The sequence below is a fragment of the Ostrea edulis genome, chromosome 5, assembly GCF_947568905.1.
Source record: "Ostrea edulis chromosome 5, xbOstEdul1.1, whole genome shotgun sequence".
NCBI lineage: Eukaryota > Metazoa > Mollusca > Bivalvia > Ostreida > Ostreidae > Ostrea > Ostrea edulis.
The window spans coordinates 42540360-42560961 of record NC_079168.1 but is presented as its reverse complement, the minus strand read 5'-3'; the positions used below and the strand labels follow the sequence as shown (position 1 = coordinate 42560961).

Sequence of the window (20602 nt, the reverse complement as noted above, 5' to 3'; positions counted from 1 at the left end):
GTAAATATTGCTGATATTCATATTTTCATTCATAATTCAAAAGGAAGTCAGCCATTACAACGATAGTATGCTTCCTTAAATTACCGAGTTTCAAAGGCAAAAACTTATTGGAAAATTTATGTAAATTCATATGCATGTATGTTTTTACATATTAACACTACGTATATGATAGAATTAAAATATGATATCAATATAGATCCAGATGAATTTTGTTAATGTGTTAGCTCCGGGGCCATACAAATAAGACTAGCTCAGTTTTGACCGATGTTTATTTCTTCCTACGTGTTCTTTTTTAGAGTGAGCTTGCCAAACCTCCAAGACCGGCAGATAACAGTTATGAAGATAAAAATCTTGAAATACTTTTCATTATTCATATTATTATATTTAATAATCATAAGTAGGTGCCGAGTTTACCAGAGACCGAATTAAATACTAGGTGCCGAGTTATTAAAAAATCACTGATATTTTCCCAATCAAATGTCCTTACATTTCTGGTATTGCATACATAGATACATGTAGTTAAAAATGATTGTTATCATTAATTTCTTTTCCTGTAAAATGAATTGTAACAAGAGGCCCATGGGCCACATCGCTCACATAAGTCACCTTGGCCCTGCCATTGTTTAGCTGCTGTGATTTATAAAAGCATTTTTTATCGATCTTTATTCCCATGAAAAATTCTGATCCCATATTGTGGCCCTAACCTAGCCCCAGAGGATCACAACATAACTGAAAATGAATTTACATAGTACAGAGATGCCTCAAAATCAATATGACTATCATGATCTTGTTGTTTTGGATAAAACCAAGGTAACAAGGCTATTGATCATAGTATGATATGAAGACCTTGCCATAAGAAACTTATATACATTATATGAAAGCTCTATCTTAAATAGTTCAGGAGACATTAGATAAATAAGACTTTTTAAAAAGTATGTCAAACTTTCAGGTCAAGGTCACAAAGTCAAGCTTCACAAAATAATAAGGCCTTGCCACAAAGAACCTATACATAAAATATGAAAGCCCTACCTTAAATAGCTCCGTGATATATTGTCACGTGGGGATCCGGGTTAGAATAGGTCCTCAGTACCCCTTGCTTGTCGTAAAAGGCGACTAATTGGGACGGTCTTTCGAATGAGACCGCAAAAACCGAGACCCTGTGTCACAGCAGGTGTGGCACGATAAAGATCCCTCTCTGCTCAATGCCGGCTATAAGAGCCGAACGTAGGCCTAAATTTTGCAGCCCTTCACCGGCGGCGGTGACGTCTCCATGAGTGAAATATTCTCGAGAGGGACGTTAAACAATATTCAATTAATCAATCTGGGAGGTATTGAATAGGTCAGGGACTTTTTTTAAAAGTGGGTTATACTCCAAGGTCAAAAGATCAAACACCATTGTGTACAAGATCTTGCCATAAAGAATTTATATACAAAATATGAAAGTCACACCTAAAACAGTTCCAAATAAAGTCAAACTCCGAGTTCAAGGTCACAGGCATCGTCGCAGACCATGGCTGAAACGTACGCTTCTCTCTCCAATTTCTTCGTTTCTCATAGATATGCATGACGAGAATGACGTAACTCGTTACCAATAGAATTCATTCAAGTTAGTAGCCGTAAATGGAGGGTCTTGTCTAGCGCGTTTAACTTGTAAACAGCAATAATGGCTGCGGCAATGAAAACGTGTGCTTTTTGCACCGACATTTTAATTCCTATATCGGTTTGTAAAAGGGACGTTAAACAAGATACAATCGATCAACCCTGTCTGTCATTCTGTCCCTTATTGGTTTTGCTGCTTTTTTCCCTTTATGCTTGCGTGGATTCATTTGAAACTTGCAGTGTAGTTTCAGAGAGGCAAACTACAGATCAAGTTCGAATTTCGTAACGTTTGATGGACAAATTTTAAAGAAATTAATTTTATGTCTTACTTTTTTTATTCATCGGCATTGGGATTGCGTTCCAATGGAAATAGGACGTCTGAATAGAGGCAATCGACGAGCCTCGATTGCTGATTTTGTAATATATGTATATATGAATGTTATATTGGTGTGTTGTTTTGTGTCCCCTTTGCACGATTATTTAAATACACCCCTCTCCCACGTATTTTGTGCGATCCCGATAAAAACTACATGCGTCAACTGTATGAACAACAAAATATTAAATTAATTCGACCCTGGTAAACATGGTGACTTGCTACCAATGTATCGAACAACATCAATTGTACATTTCCTCGATTGATTGATTATTGTTTTACGTCCCTCTCGAGAATATTTCACTCATATGGAGACGTCACCACTGCCGGTGAAGGGCTGCAAAATTTAGGCCCATGCTCGGCGCCAATGGCCATTGAGCAAGGAGGGGTCTTTATCGTGCCACACCTGCTGTGACACGGAGCCTCGGATTTTGCGGTCTCATCCGAAGGACCGCCCCATTTAGTCGCCTCTTACGACAAGCAAGGGGGTATATTAGGTACAGTCGTCAATTAATGGGGGCGCCAGTAGGGACATGTATTGCTTATGCAATATTTTCAGAATGCTTGTTGTAAACAAAAATCCTACAGATTGATGACATCTGAACAGTTTCACGGTTTATTTATTTCTTATATATGTCCACTTGTTGCAAAAGGAGGGGGGTATACAAATATACAACACTCGTCATTAATCTCCGAATATTTCATTGGAAACGCCCGGTAGCATAGACTTCCCACCGCCTGATATTAGCGGGAAAAAACATCATTATTCCTCATCAAATGCGCCGAGATATCGGCTGATGTTAAACACATGTTGTATACATCCGGATTCTGCGTTGGTTAGTTTACTTGAACAAGCGTTCTGATTGGTCAAGAGTAATATGCCCGCGTTCTACATACAGTTTAAATCTTTAACTAACTTTTGCTTGGAAGTTCAGCGATTGGCCGAATCAAGTCATGCATATTCCTGAGAAACGAAGAAATTGTCACTCAGAGAGCCACGAGTGAAAGGGAGAGAGAGGGGTGCACGTTTCAGTCGTGGGTCACAAGGTTAAAGATCATGATATCAAATGAAAGCTGGTCTTGCTGTAAGAAATACATGTATATAAGATTCATATGAACAATCTACCTAAAATGGTTCAGGAGATATGAAATAGGTAAGATTTTTATGAAAAGTAGGTCAAACTTCCAGGTCTAGGTCACAAGGTCAAACACCATTGCATCACATGAAAGGTCTTTTTGTAAAAAAAAAAAAAATGTATCTACAAAATATGAAAGCCCTACTTTAAATAGTTCAAGATATTTTAAAAAGATTTTCCCCATCTATCAGCATATAACAATTTGATCCCCCATTGTGGCCACACCCTACCCCGGGGGACCATGGATTGCACAAACTTGGATCTACTTTATGGCAGGAAGCTTTCGTGTTTTGAACTTTTCTGGTCCAGTGGTTTTTGAGAAGATTTCTAAAAAAGAATTCCCTATATACTCTAATGTAAAACTTTGATCCCCTATTGTGGCCCCACCCTACCCCCAGGGGCCATGATTTGAACAAACTTGAATTTGCACTATGTCAGGAAGCTTTCATGTAAATTTCAACTTTTTTGGCCAAGTGGTTCTCGAGACATTTTTTAAAGAATTTCCCTATATAATCGCATGTTAAACTTTGATCCCCTATTGTGGCCCCATCCTACCCCTGGGGATCATGATTTGGACAAACATGAATCTGCACTATGTCAGAAAGCTTTTATGTAAATTTGAACTTTTCTGGTCTAGTTGTTCTTGAGAGGAAGATTTTTAAATGACCCCACCCTATTTTTGCTTTTTCATGATTATCTCCCCCTTGAAGGCGGCATGGCCCTTCAATTGAACAAACTTGAATCGCTTTCACCAATCGATGATGTGTATCAAGTTTGACTGAAATTGATCCAGTGGTTTTGGAGAAGAAGATGAAAATATGAAAAGTGCCAGACGGACAGACGACGGACAACTGGTGATTAGAATAACTCAATTGAGCTTTCAGCACAGATGAGCTAAAAAGCGATCGGCATTCCTCGGAAAACTACACTAAGTACGAAGAAGCTCGAGTGGCACTAGTGATCTGCCTATAATGTTCCGATAATGTTTGATCGTGAGAACATTTATGAAGGTTTACTTACATGTACGATAGAAATATTATATATATGTTAAGTCTATTAATCCATACCATTTCATATAAAATGTTTATATTTTGAATTCGTTTTTCATTGATTAACCATCCCGTGGGGATCCGGGTTAGAATAGGTCCTCAGTATCCCCTTGCTTGTCGTAAGAGGCGACTAAATGGGGCGGTCCTTCGGATGAGACCGCTAAAACCGAGGTCCCATGTCACAGCAGGTGTGGCACGATAAAGATCCCTCCCTGCTCAATGGCCATAAGCGCCGAGCATAGGCCTAAATTTTGCACCCCTTCACCGGCAGTGGTGACGTCTCCATATGAGTGATATATTCTCGAGAGGGACGTTAAACAATATTCAATCAATCATTGATTAACCGTCGTAGATAATTCGCCGAGTAGTTCAGAGCCTGTAACGTGGGACTATTAGATAGATGGTTTTCATATGACGTAATTTGACCCCGAGTTATTCCCCTTGGCCGCCATCTTGTAGGTCAAACTGTGGATTTTCCTCTTTGGGCAACCAATTTCAAACATGTAAGGCAGAAATATATGGGGGGAAATCTTAGCAATATTGCAATTATGAAGTAAAAGATGCATTAACAAATGTATATTAATAAGAAAAACAGTTTATCTCCACCTCAGTGACCAGAATAACAAGGCTGATTTTGGTTGAATAATGAAGGAATCCGGGCATGTTAACCTACAATATGGCGGCCAATGGGAAATAACTCTTGCTTAATCGCTTCGATGGAAAACCATCTTTGTTATATAGTAAGTTTAACTGTAATAAATTATTATGTGATACAATTTCAAATATTGGAGAGAAAAATGGACAAAGATACTCAGTAGTTCAAAACGCCACAAATAAAAAGAATTTCATTCCAAGAAGCAGTTGGGTTTTTTGTTTGTTTTAATTGGTTTTTGTACATATAATAAAGTACATGAATATAACAAGTCATATTTAATTATCATTATGTGTGCGTGGAGAGAAATAGTGAGAAAGAGAGAAAAAGAGAGAGAGGCATGTTTTAAGTAAATAGTAAGTTCCATCTGTTCCATTGAGTATAAAAAAAAAATTCAATTCTACAAAAAATAGTTGTAAATAATCACATTCCCATAAAACATGTTCTATTGTTTCCTCCTCGGAGTGACAAAAGTTGCAATATTTAGAATCTATTCTTTTTATTTTGAACAATAAGGAATTTGTTGCTAAAATTTTGTTTATAATTCTGTACTGAAACCAGTGGAGCTTGCAGTCTTTTGTCACTCTGAAGGGTATGTTGTGGATTATTTTCCATTTCCTGTCGTCTACATCTAAAAGCGACCAAGTTATTTTTATTAAGAATTTCATGGAAAAATTCTGATTTGTAACATTTCAAAATTGTGTAAGTATTTGTCATAATTAATGGACTTGTGAGCTTCATCATGTTTTTTTCAGGGTCTGAATTTTTTATCCATGCTTTTACTGCATGGATAATGCTGTTGTATTCTTTAAAAAAAATTATCCTAATGTTTGCATAAATACCAAAAAATGTTTGAAACTAAAAAGTGAACCATCTTCATTAATAATATCATTAATCAGTCTGATGTTGCTGTCAAACATTTGTTTATTAAAAAAGGGTTTTCCACCAATATGAATCTGTGGGTTATAAAATAGAGGTGAGTCAGCAGCAACAGTGGACTCAACAATAAGACAATGAAATGTAATGTACGACTTGAATACATCAATCCAAAATTTATTTTTCAGTGCTTTTAAAAAGGAGGCGATGTATTCAACCCCAAAGTTAATGAATTTGTTCTACTGAAAATTGGGAATAAACAGTCCCATAACTCTGCTGGAGAAAATGAGATGTCTTACCCAAAAATAATTTCATAGAAGCTCTAAAAGACATTAGATTTACCATTTTCAATCCTCCATCTTCATATTTTTTAACTACCGGGATATTATTATTGTTTTTACTCTGTGAATTGAATTATTCCATATAAAAGAAAAAATAATTTTTCTAAATCTTTACAATATACATGTAACTCAGAGGAATTTGGGATTGACATCAAGATATGGTTTAATAAGGGCAAAGCCAATGTCTTAATAACTGTGATTTTTCCAATGGGAGTCAAAAATCTTTTCTCCCAATGTTTAAGTAAAGATTTAATCTGTACACATTTTGGTTCATAGTTTAGCTGCATCATCTTTTTCTAGTTCCACATCAAAATGTATTCCTAGTAGATTAAATCTTGTAGTACCCCAATTAAACTTGTAGTTAGGCAGTAAAATTTCATTACTAAATCTTTTGGATCCCATCCATACTATATGGGTTTTGTCAACATTCATATAAAGTCCAGACATTTCTGAAAATTGTTGCAGTGTTTCCAATGTTTCTAAGAGAGATTCTTTACTGCCATCAAGAATCAGTGAAGTGTCATCAACCAACTGAGAAATCTTCTTTTCTACATTGTTTACAGTAATACCTTTCATATTTTTGTTTAATCTAATTTGAACAGCTAATATTTCTGCACAAATTAAAAATATATATGGTGACAAAGGGTCACCTTGTCTACACCCTCTCTGAATATTAATTTTTTCAGAGAGATTACCACATTGATTTTCTGCAGATGTAATATCTGAACAAAATAATGATACCCAATTCCGAATAGAGTTTCCAAGTTTCTTCTTCTCTTCCAAGAAGCAGTTCTTATGTGAGGATGAAACCGTTCGAATTTCCTCGACAAGTGGTAACATATCATCCCAAGAAAGTTCAGTCAATCGGTAATTATGTTTGTTTAAAATAAAACACAGGCAAGTACCGCTGAATATATTAAATAAATTTTATTTAAAATCAATACTCGTACTGAGTCTACATGCATGTATTTAAAAATGAAATCAGAAATTCACACTTTGCCTTATCAAATACAACTACCAATAATACGAGTTTCTCATTGAATCAATCACACCTAATTTTGTAAACTAACAATTTTCTGCATTCAAAAGATGTATTTTGCGTCTTTTCCCCGGGGTGCACCTCTATTTATCCCCTCTCGGCATTTTGCATATTGAGCAGTGAAATTAGCCTTCAGCTTCCAACTCTACACATATTTTAAAGCAACAAGCTGTAACTGACGGTACTTTTTCAACTATACAATTATTCACCAAATAACACCTATCGGTAAAACTAATATAATCCCCGAGATCTGAAGAAAAATTCAGCAAAATAAACAAGCTAAGGGAATAATGTTTGAGAGCATACTTACAATGAGCGTTTCGTATAAATCGCCATTGTGTCGTTCGCACGGACATGGGAACGATGATTACCGAACATAATCGGTTGACGAGGCGCCATATACAAAGATGGAAACTGACTGAGTAACTTCACGTGCCGTTTGTTTTGAAATATTACGTCGTTTCATGAATGACAATGCCAGAAGTGTAAGAAAGTAATAATTACGCAAATATGCCACTGAAATGAAATTTTAAAAGTGAAATTTCTATGAAATTGGCATGTTAAATTGTTTACAAATCTGACACGTGCTCAAGTGCCGCTCTTTCGCTTTTTCCGAACTAGTGACCTCCGAGGTCAATGCACAACGGAGATTAAGAGCAGGAATTACTGACAGTTGACAATCATTCATGGATCGACATATTCTGCTGATTTGACGGGTTCATTGCATCAGATTCACTCTGATTCTATACGGTGATATATATTCAATCACAAATATGTTAAATATTTAATGTTCTTTTATCTTTCAATTCATTTGCCGTCAGTTACAGCTTGTATTGCTTTAAAATGGGACACGCTATTATTTTAATTTTATGCTGATCATGTTGTACTTCTCTGCTTGCTGGAAAGGCCCGAAAATGTGCGATTGGTTGTAAACCTAAGCGTCTATAATGATGTTGCCTCGTTCTTGGCGCCTTGAAATTTCCATAAGGCTGATTCAAGACGAAAATTACGGATTGAAGAAACGAACTGTACGTACGATCCCCTTACCTTTACTTTGACAAGATGTTGAGGGTTGACCATTTGAGCAGAGACAGAGATTAGGACGTATACACGTTCCTCCATGACATCCCATTTGACAGATCGCTGAAAAATCAATATTTATTCATTACTATGATGCTGGCCGTACTATATACTATATGTCTGAGAGAGAGAGAGAGAGAGATTCGCAAATTTCAAACTTTTTCTTAGAAATTGAAACCTATACTCATTTATTAATACTTTTTCAAAGTGTCAAAAGAATATTGACCCCTTTGGTAGTCAAAACTGCTACTTCCGGTTTCTCGATAAAATACTCTGATACTTTTCGTCTTTTGTGTCCCCATAAATTTCGCTTATATTTCAAGTGTTTGATATGATTTTCACATATGTTTTTTTTTTTTTTATTATTTATTTATTTTTTATACATACATACAGTATATATACATTCTGCAAAGAAACTTGTACAAAATGTTTATAAGAAACTATCAAAGGTATATGTATACATTATTTTCAGAGAGAGAGAGAGAGAGAGAGATGAATTCAGTCATTATTCAATATATTTTAAAAAGGTACATATATATTGAAATTTATAAAAAAAAAAAAAAAAAAAAAAAAAAATTTAAACAAAAAAAACAAAACAAAAAAACAACAACAAACAAACAAACACTCAATGAAATAATTGATTCCAGCGGTTCCAGCAGGTGTCAAACAAATCTTTTTTACCATTTTGATATGCAATATGTCTTTGAGTTTCATAAAATGTATTCATTAGCGATATCGCAACATTTACACATATGTTAATAACAGTATCAGCTTCTAGAGTTTTGACAATTTTGTTTTCCAAAATTTACTTCCGGTCGGTAGTAACCCACTACTTTTTCTTTCTTTAATCTACTTCTTTATCTTGAGAACTCTTTCAGATAGAGACGTGAAACTTTCAGGGAATATATACAGTATAGAGTCGCTTTCATTTATGGGAAAACACATCTGAATAGTACTTCCGGTCGTCACCGGAAGTTACGAGAAATGTGTAAGAAATTCGATAATACACGTACTTCTCATTTCTTGTTAAGGCACATTCTCTGATATATTTGAATGATTCTCGTAAGAACAGAAAGCTGTATACCGGAAGTAGTCTGATGGAAGACCTACTCATTACTTGTAATGAGTGTCTAGTATTTTTAAGGTCTTCCGTTTCCAACGGAAGACCTTCTAGTGATTCTACTGTTTTTAAGGTCTTCCGTCTCCTGCGGAAGACCTTACTATTATTGTTCGCGTTCTTCTTCTTCATTATTATTATTATTTTCCTTGGTAGTACATGCGTTTTTCTCAGCCATTTCTCGATCGATTTTCACGAAATTTTCAGGAAAGATGTCTTTTGGTGACGAGACTTTGCTTGCAAAATTTCGTGCTTGACGTCACTTCCGGTCAGGAGTTATCTCTCTTTTAGTGACTTTTTGAAGGGCCTTGTTGTCCACACATCTCCTCCGTTAGTTTTGAAGCTAGAGTCTTGAAATTTCTACACAAGATAGAGTAAACATTTTAGAAGATTTGTGGGGGATTCGATTTTACCGGAGGCGATTTGCCTAAACGCTCGCCTGGACCTGAAAAAATGGATGCCAAAATTTTTCGCCGATTTCGGCGATTTTTGACCTTTCATCTCCAATATCTTTTTTCTTGCAAATATTTTGTTAAAACATGTAGAACAAAAGTTGTGCACATTTACGAGATCTTTTCGAAAATATCAAGATTTAGGGGCTAGCCCCTTACATTAGGGATCTAGAAGGGCTCAAAGTCTAGATCAAATATCTCAAAAATCGTTAATATTTTGGTATAAGTCAAAGAACAAAAAATGTTCATCTCAACAATCCAAATCTATTCATATAAAAATTTAGGTCATATGTTACGTAATAAGGGATTTTAAGGGCCAAAACCATAAATGTTTTACCCCTTGTATCTCGAAAACGACAAATATTTTGAAAAGCAATAAAGAACAAAAGTTGTTCAGAATGATGATCTGAACAATATGCATATTTCGTTTTTACCCTATGTGGCCCCGTTAGGGAGCTACAGTTTGGCCCCTAAAAATTACTTCTAGAAATAACTCGAGAACGGTAAAGAATTTCTAAATACTTGTTGAACAAAATATGTTTGAAATGTCATGACCTTTCTTACGACATCAAGCAAAAGGGGCCGACCCTTTAAATTAGGGGCCCAGAAGGGTCCAAAGGTTTATGAGAATATCTCAGAAACTATTAATATTTTGTAATAAGTCATTGAAGCGGAAATGTTCATCTAAACGAGCTTGTTCTTATCAAATCAAAAAGTAGGTCATATGTTACGTAATAAGGGATTTTAAGGGCCAAAATCATAAATAATTGACGCCTCATATCTTGAAAACGACAAATATTTTGAAAAGCATTATTGAACAAAAGTTGTTCAGAATGATAATCTAAACAATATGTACATTTCGTTTTTTCCCTATGTGGCCCCGTTAGGGAGCTACAGTTTGGCCCCTAAATATTTCTTGTAGAGATAACTCGAGAACGGTAAAGAATTTCTAAATACTTGTTGAGCAAAAAATGTTTCAAATGACAAGGCCTTTCTTACGATATCAAGCAAAACGGGCTGGCCCTTTAAATTAGGGGTTCAGAAGGGTCCAAATGTTTTTGAGAATATCTCAGAAACTATTAATATTTTATAATAAGTTGTAGAAGCGGAAATGTTCATCTCAACGAGCTTGATCTTATCAAATCAAAAAGTAGGTCATATGTTACGTAATTAGAGATTTTCAGGGCCAAAATCGTAAATATTTGACGCCTCATATCTTTAAAACGACATATTTTTTGAAAAGCATTATTGAACAAAAGTTGTTCAATGTGTCATAACCTATCGATCAATATCAAAAAATGGGTCTGTGGGCCTCATGGCTCGCCTGTAGAGTCGATTTTTGTCGATTTCAAAAACTTGTAACTGGTAAATATTTTGTAAGGACATATTGAACAAAAGTTGTTCAGTTTATCGAGATCTATCGATTGATATCAAGAAATAGGCCTATGGTCCTAATGGCTCGCCTGTAGAGTCGATTTTTTGTCGATATCGGTCGATCTCAATAACTTTTTACAGGTAAATATTTTGTAAAGACATATAGAACTAAAGTTGTTGAGTCTATAGAGGGCTAACAAATGACATCAAGAAATAGCCCCGCAGGCCTTATGGCTCGCCTGGAGAGTCGAATTTCAAACGAATTTCACCGCAACTTTGCTTCAGAAGCTTATGATATGAAAAATTGATTATATCTAAAGTGTCTTAAAGTCGGAAACTAAATTGGGACTCATTTGTCTTTTTTTTTTTTTTTAACTCCGAGTGCATCAACAAATCGGACGGAAGACCTACTCGTTGCTCGCAACGAGATCGTGTCTAGTTTCTTATTATTATTTTTTTTTTTTTCCCTTTCGTCTCCGAGACCGTTGGATGGATTTTCCTGAAACTTTCACAGGTTATAGGGAACGATGGTACCTCGAGGCATTTTTTTCATTTTTTCAAAATTCACTTCCGTTCGTCAGATACGTCCGATTTTCCGGTTTTTGAAAGAAACTTTGTCCGGGGGTAAACTTGAAAACCACTAAAGATAATCGAATGAAACTTTCAGAGATGATAGATCTATTTTCTCTATGGTGCATGCACGTAATATTTTTTGTCGCCGTCACTTCCGGTCGTCACCGGAAGTGATCAAATAAATCATCAATTTCAAACTTTTTTCTTTCAAATTGAAACCTACTTTGGTTTACTATATCTCGTTCTAATTCTCAAAAAATGTTGACCCCACCGGAAGTTGAATCTCCAACTTCCGGTTATATCAAAGAAAGACTATTCATTCTCTCATTTTTCAGTGCCATAAATCTCGGTCATGAAACTAGTTAATGAGTTGAGTTTTACATATATTATAGTCACTATAAATGTCTAGAGTAACGTCAAATATTTTTGTAAAATTCACTTCCGGTCGGCAAATACGGCTTATGAGCTGTTTTCGTTGTCAATCGTTTTTCTCAGAAACGGTAAAAGATAGAGTCACCAAAATTTCAGAGTTAATATATCTCACTTTGTAGGGGTGCAGTAGGGGGGTAAGAATGTCGGCCGTCACTTCCGGTCGTCACCGGAAGTGATTAATAAATCATAAATTTCAAACTTTTTTCTTTCAAATTGAAACCTATATCGGTTTATTAGGTCTCGTTCTAATTCTCAAAAACTATTGACCCCACCGGAAGTTGAATCTCCAACTTCCGGTTATATGAAAGAAAAACTATTCATTCTCTCATTTTTCAGTGCCATAAATCTCGGTCATAAAACAAGTTAATGATTTGAATTTTACATATGTTATAGACATTATAAATGTCTAGTGTAAATTTAAATATTTTTGTAAAATTAACTTCCGGTCGTGAGATATGGGGTGGACATATTCAAATCTTGTTTTTTCAGTTTCTCAATAATGAATATAGATAGACGCTTGAAACTTGTAGAGTTGATCAACTAACATTAGTCCATTGTACACATACATTCAATGTTTTCGTCCGTCACTTCCGGTCTATACCGGAAGTATTTGAAAAATGTCGATTTTCCGATTTCTTCGAGTGATTTCTCAGAGATGGTGGATAGATTTTCTTGAAATTTTCAGGAATAATGTCTTATGAAAGGACCTTCCTATAACTATTTTTGTTTTTACAAAATTCACTTCCGGTCGGAAAATATGGGCGATTTTCTGTTTCTCAAAAGGAATTTTGTCCAGCATTTTTCTTGGAAAAGGTAAAATATAGGTTCATCAATTATTCAGGAATTATAAATCTCCGTTTGCAGTCGTGCAGTAGAGGGTTGAACATGTCGACCGTCACTTCCTGTCGTCACCGGAAGTGATTGAAAGAATCGCAAATTTCAAACTTTTTCTTGTAAATTGAAACCTATACTAGTTTATTAAGTCTCTTTGAAAGTGTCAAAAGAATATTGACTCCGTTGGTAGTCAAAACAACTACTTCCGGTTTCTTGATAAAATACATTTTTACTTTTCATCTCTTTGTCACCATAAATCTCGCGTATATTTGAAGTCTTTCATATGATTTTCACATGTCATAATAAAAGTATCAACTTCTAGAGTTTGGATCATTTTGTTTTTCAAAATTGACTTCCGGTCGGTAGTAACCTACTACTTTTTCTTTCTTTAGTCTACTTATTTTTGTTGAGAACTCTTTCAGATAGAGACGTGAAATTTTCAGGGAATATAGACAGTAAAGAGTCGCTGTCATTTATAGGAAAACGCATCATAAAAGTACTTCCGGTCATCACCGGAAGTTACGAGAAATGAGTAAAAAAATTCGATAATACATTTCTCATTCATTGTTAAGGCACATTTTCTGATATATTTAAATGGTTTTCGTAGGAACAGAAAGCTCTTTACCGGAAGTGATCTAACGGAAGACCTACTCATTACTAGTAATGAGTTTCTAGTTATTATTATTATTATTTTAGTTGAAAATGTTCAAATTTTAACGCACGAAGACGAGGTCGGACAAAAACAGATCGCAATACATGTACATCACACGAGTTTACTCGTCTGTCCATACAGAGGAATGGGCGTGATGACTTACGAATGATGCATCGGTAGTGTCCCGGTTGGCGAGTCCAGCCCTGACAACAGTAGCGTCGAGAAGTCGAACCGCAGGTGTTGGGTCTGAAAGTAAAATGTCTGGATTACAACATGAAACACGGTGTTTTGAGTATGAAAGGCGAAGATAACGAACAGTGACCAATCACATAACACCTATAAGCAATACAAAATAGAGAGCTGGGCAAACACGGACCCCTGGATATACCAGAGTTGGGATTAGGTGCCTAGGGGGAGTATGCATTCCCTGTCGACGGGTCACACCCGCTGTGAGCCCTATATCTTGATCAGGTAAACGGAGTTATCCGTAGTCAAAATCAGTGTGCCAAGAACGGCCTAACAATCGGTATGACCCAATGATAGGTTGTACTGACGAACTAGATCGTTATAACGACCATAGTAGATGCATCACTAGAGTTCCTATAGCTTGTTGGGTTTTTTTTAAATTAGCGATAGACAAGATGGTATGTGGAGATACGATGTACATGTATCAGTAACTCGATAAAACATAATTATAGGAACTCTTCATTTTCAGGAGATAATATATTGTGCCATGGAAGTCATCATTTGAACTGAAAATTTAGTGAATATTTTCATTTTGGGAGTTTCATACCTAGATGGTAAGCAATGCAAAATTAATAGTGATAGAGAGTTGGTTTAACAGTCAAATCACTTATTTGAAACGAACGGCAGTGTCACCTAAGTGCATATTAATTGCTAGAAACGACCGAAGCTGAAAGTAAATTTCCAGACATGAATTTTGAAGGACTGCTCCGAGATTCGGTGAAGGCGTCAGTCCAAATATTCAGCCAAGCCGAATCTCAGCCCAGATTAGCCTACGGAGCAGAAAGAAATAATTATATCTCCGTCAAACAGCGGTTATTCGAGCTACGAATTCAGGAGTTGACAAAAATAAATAGAAGAACTGTTCAGTAGTTTTTGAAAAGAGTGACCGAGAAAGGAAGCATAGAAAAGGTGGTAAGAAAAAGAAAACATCACGGGATGACAGATTGGGTTAAAGGAAACAAGACAAATTTTTTTTCTTTAAAATTCTTTTTTTCCCCCTCATTATGACTTCCGAAATAGGTTAAAATTTCAATGTTTAAGTAATATTACCATAGTTCGTATATTGTCCTGGGTAGCTCATTGGTTAAATCACCTAACTACATGTAGTAATGAAAGGGTTCCGAGTTTGATATACGATTGTTCCGAAGATTTTTCTCTCCTTCTTTGTCACACCAATTGACCTTCACTTTGTAACAACATATAACTTGTGCTCCAAGTTTCTACCAACTGGTAGATTTACACAAAAAACTTTGAAGATAAAAAAAATTGAACTTTCAATTATAAATGCTAACTTATAATGTTTTTATTTTTTAAATGAACTCCTACCATCAAGTACAGTAGGCTATAACGCCGTGATCCCACATCCTACCAACGTGTAGATCACAATTCAAAAATAATAATAAAATTGCTTCATTAAAATAAAGTACATGTATTGTGATTTCCACTACTAATCTGATTATTTAAAACAAAATTGTCGAAATGCACCCATGACAGTAGGCCTAATTGTCAACAATGTAACATATCATGAATGTTGTGTAATCCGAAAATAAACATCGATTGCACTAGTCTGTTTATTCAAAACACACACACACACACACACACGACGCCAACTACAGATGTTGAAAGGAATAACATCAGGGAATAGTGCTTAGACAGAATCCAAACAGGTAATCAACTATGTCTGTATGATCTTGACCATGTACTTGTATGGAGAAGGCTTATAAATATAGGCAATGTCTGTTGTCTAATCCATTTACGTTTATGCATAATAAAATATTGTTTTTAAAAATCCATGCAAACATTATTTACTCGCATTTTTTACATCGCTATTTCTATGAACTGGTGGCTAAAACAGAATAAGAATCGGAAAATGTGTCAACATCGAGATAAAAGTTGTCCATGGTGACAAATCGTGAATAAATTAGGCCCCTAAAATCAGAGTTTCTAAAATATCTTGCGCTACTATCACAATCAGTTGACGTTGTGATGTCGCTGTACCACGTGACTACTTAACTAATTATATAAATGTAAGTTAAAAGAGACGTTTTGAAATCGGGGCCTAGATTTAAATTCGTATTGTGGACAATTATTGCAATATTTCGGGTAACAACTGTTAGAAATAATTACTATAAGAAAGACTTTAAAATTTTGTATACTTTGAAAACATGCGATGTATCCTTTTAACAATATAATATGGAAAGCTCGTGAAAAATTGTCCAGAGCCATTTTCAGTGATGAAACTAATATCATGTTGGGAAACAAGAACAAGGTTTATGTTGGGAGGAAACTGGGTTGGGAGGAAACTGGAAGAGCGTTTACGACCTTGATCCCTTGGCGACTTCGAAGACAATGAGCGCACCCGCCGGGTGTCCATTATGTTTCGTATCAAGGAGTACGGACATTGTCATCAGTTGATACCAAATTAACGCTGATAAATATATCTCAATCCTCGATGAAAATATATGGCAAGTACTGTAGTAACACAGCACTTCTCAAACCGACTGTGGATCTTCCAGGGGGAAATGCTCCTTCCCATACCAATATAAGCGCTATGACACACAGTTGCGGCGCATTTGCCGCCAGTATATCTATCACCATTAATTTTGCATTGCATTCCATCTAGGTATGAACCCCCAACCCCCCCAAAATACCAGTCACTTTTTTCGTTCAAATGGGGACTCCCATGAAGGAATTGCTTATCTCCTGATATTGAAGAGTTCCTATAGTCTGGTTTTTTCTTTATTAGTGATATACAGTAGATATGGGCAGTTACTACAATGTCATTTCAATAATTTAAAAAATAGACTATAACATTAGTCGGCCGAAGCTGAATTTAAATTTCCAGACATGAATTATGAAGGACTGCTTCGAGATTCAAAGAAGGCGTCAGTCCAAATAGTTTAATATTTCTATATTCAATTCATCGGCAAATTCATTATGCCGCCATAATTTCCAAATTACAAAAGGTGGCTCTTTAAAATGATGATTACCTGTATTTACATGTACATTATGCATTTTGTAAACTAACTCTCAAACTATTTTTTTCATCTTCCACTTATGTTCAAAAAGTTCAGCGACACAAGATGCATACCTGACATAATTTATACCGTGATCTAGAATAATGATTTGATCACAATTTAGTTCATCAGATATGAAAGTGTGACCAATATAAAAGTTGGACAGACAGGTGCGGCAGTGAAATGAGAGCAAATGCAAAGTATGGGGCTTTGTGAACGCTGTCCATTTAGATGATGCGGCAACACGACGACACACATTGTCCTATGTTTGTCATTTTATCAACATATATCAGCTTGATATTACGAAAAGTTGTAATTTATCATAGTTTTTCATTTTTATTAATCCACATACAGGGGCAATCATGAGAGTGTGTGAGGTCCTCTTCTAAGTTGAAATATTAAAAATGAAATAGTTAAGAAAGATAGATAGATAGATAGATAAATAGATAGATATACATGTATATATACACAGACTGGTGCTGTTGTCTGTGTATTCACATTAAAGAATAACTTCAGGTTTCAATCTCATTTCTGGGCGGCGAATTGTGTCAATAAAACCAGCCTGTCGAGTGTCAACATTGTAAATTAGAATCCAATAAACCCTTATCGGGTAGTTTTAACTTAAATAACCAATAGCAAAACTTGGTAGCTCTTGAATTTCGCCAACAGAGTTTGGACTCTTTGACAAATGAGCTGATAATGGTCTTGGTACATTCTATAAGACATACATTTAATTTAATGATTTTTGCATTTCTGTGAGAGATGCTGACTCATGAATTCCTTTTCTCCTGACCACAATAAAGAATGTCTGCAATGTATTATACAAACAAACATTTTACGTTACAGAAATCGTCTTTTGATCTTCACTCAGATGGAATCATACAACAACGTTAACGTTCTACAAACTCGGGAATCCCAGAGTAAACAAGAGCTAACATACGAAATACGAATTACACAATGGCACTTTAATGTAAAGCAAAAAAAAAAAAAAAAAAAAAAAAACAAGAATATTCATACCAAATATTTTTTTTTTTCAAACTGGTGATTGATTTGTGATTTCAGCAACTGCTTACCCCCTCAGTAAGTTGACGTTCGGTCTTGATCCGTTCCTTGACCCAGCGCCGTCCCTTTGGTAGTAAGACCAGTAATGTCGCTGCCTTTTCTTGTCCTGTCCACTCACAAAATGTTTTTCAAATATATTTATAAACACAACAATAAGAATGATTAAAGTCAATTTGTACTCCACGGATTTCATACTGCGCTTCTCTGACTCTAACCACTATTTGAAATGTAACTGATCATATGATATCAATATCCATTCTTGGCCTATAAGATATGGGTAGTAGGTCCCCCGTTAGATTCTAACTTCGTCAGCAAAAAGCAGCAAACATCAGTCAGATAAAACGAAACCCGTCAATCAGGCTTTATCTATAGGAATCACAATCACATCCCATACTTCGCTTTCAGAGTTGTTCACTAAAAATTCCAAAACGTAAATTCTTAGCCGTCTACAAATCTTTCTCATGAATGAAACATTGGCAAGGTCGTTCTTATCAAGTGCTACTTCTTCAGCTAATTTTCATCGCACACACACGCACACATATATAGATAGCTTGAATTAGAACAAAATATCCATAGAGTCGCCGTAATCCAGAATAAGATGAAGCGTGTAAGTTTTTAGTACCGTGATATTCCAGTACGCGGGGATTTGTCGGGCACCTGCTATTTAAAACATTTGGTTTAGCAAAGCACTGCTCAACGGAGGAATGTCAGGTCCACGATGTCAAGAGCACTTCACTTTTCTTAAGTGTCAACGGATTAATGTATCTACCCTCTAATTTGTCATTTTTTCAGATTCAGTATGATCTTTACGGGAAATTATTTCATTCTATGCTTCTGCGTTTGTCGATCTAGCAGCCACTTTGTAAACGCATCGCTTGAGGCAGGTAAAAATAAAATAGTAGATAGCTTTAAAATGAATATTGCCGTATGCATCAGCTATCAAAAATAAGAACGCTCCTCCATGCATTCGATTGCTGAGGAGTCAACAGAGCAACCTAAATTTTAATCATGGTCATACTTTGTATGTGTGTGTACATGCATCTGGTTTACGTCCCGTTGCGAATTTGTCACTCATATTGAGACGGTGGGTTAAGTGCCACAGAAGGTTTTTTATTGTGACGATGCCTGCCGCGACACCTCGGTTTTATAAGACCCGCGATTCTCTCTTGAGCAGTCACTACAAGTATCTTTTTTTCAAAGTGGGGTTAACCGAAGAAGTTAATTTCACTAAGTCTAATATTAATGACAATACATACGCGCGCGCACGTGTGTTGTGTATGTATGTGGTTGTGTGCATATTGGAATTCAAGTTCTTTAGTACAGCTTATCATTACAGTATTGTAAACAATATGAACATGGCGGTGGTACATTTATTGGAGAACAAATATACGTACGTAATTACAAATATCGAAATCATGGATCACAACTTTCTCTTAGTATTATGCTATTGAATATATATTTTTCAAGGTCACAAAGATCTTTGAAATTTTTCATGTTAAACGATTACATTGATGGTCTTTTATAGTAATATTTCCTAATATACTCCCCCCCCCCCCCTTCCCCGTAATTATACAGGACAAGATAATATAAAACGGTATTCATCTTCAACAGTATTTACAAAAATATTTACAACATCTATATGCTCTGATTATATTAGAATATCTGCCTGTTTCTATGGCTAAATGGTGCGAGGATAACTGCATTTTGGAGATACACTTTTGTAACTTTACAGAATTGATTTTCTACGATAACATTGAAGATATAATTCATCAATTAAATTTGTAAAATGAATAGTTTCTTGAATTTTCGATCTTTGAAAAAATATCTTGCTTAGCTGGATTAAAAATTCGCTGTTGTAGAGTTTGTAGCATATACTTTAAAATTGTTTTGACTAATCCAAATGTCATTGAAACCAAGATATATCAAATTTTTCTTAACATCAAAAGCTCAATTTCTAGACTTGTATTTTTCACAATTAATTTACATTTCTATGGCAAGCCCTTTCAATTTTTAGTCGAAAAATAAGATATCTCTTTAGATTAAAGAGATATCTCTTATTTTCAAGAGATATCTCTTTAAAATGAGATATATCTCTTAATTTTAAGAGATATCTCTCTAAAAAAAAGATATCTCTTTCACTTAGAGAAATATCTTTTTTACTTGTAGAGATATCTCTTACACTTAGAGAAATATCTCTCATACTTTAAGAGATATCTCTTGTAATTAGAGAGAGATGTCTTTCAATTAGAGATATATCTCTTTCACTTAAAGATATATCTCTTTTACCCTGAGATATATCTCTTTTACTTTGAGAGATATCTTCTTCACTTAAATAGATATCTCTCTAAGAATTCCAGGAGAGATATCTTTCCAATGTTTTTATTAGTTTGAATACTTAAGGAATTCTCCCTAAACCGGAAGCCCGCCAAAACAAATCTTAGCATGATGGCTGCAATCCCTGGGGAAGATTTTGCGTTTACTGCATGTGAAGTATATACAGGTAACAAAAAACAAAGACAATAAATTGATAAAATATGTGAGCTAGACTGGATTTAACCTCTCGATAACTTGATAATGTTACCCCAAGCACCTCTTCAACCTTTTCCACGATTTTTACACTAGAAGTATTTTGATTGGTTGAAAAATAGGGTTACATCGTATCAATGGCGATGCAACATTGAGAAGTCATGATCACCGG

At 35.4% G+C, this 20602-nt stretch overlaps 1 protein-coding gene across 1 annotated transcript in view; it reads right to left on the bottom strand.

The window, feature by feature from the left end:
* Window positions 1–18875, bottom strand: part of LOC125652346 (fibrillin-2-like) — a 143288-nt gene extending 124413 nt beyond the window's left edge. Inside the window, exons 1-3 of the mRNA XM_048881492.2 lie at window positions 17916–18875; window positions 13743–13825; window positions 8113–8208 (exon numbers count right to left, since the gene is read on the bottom strand). Coding sequence (XP_048737449.2) covers window positions 8113–8208; window positions 13743–13825; window positions 17916–18097 — 361 coding nt within the window. The 5' untranslated portion in view covers window positions 18098–18875. The remainder of the gene's footprint in view (window positions 1–8112; window positions 8209–13742; window positions 13826–17915) is intronic.
* Between the last annotated feature and the right edge of the window lie 1727 nt (window positions 18876–20602).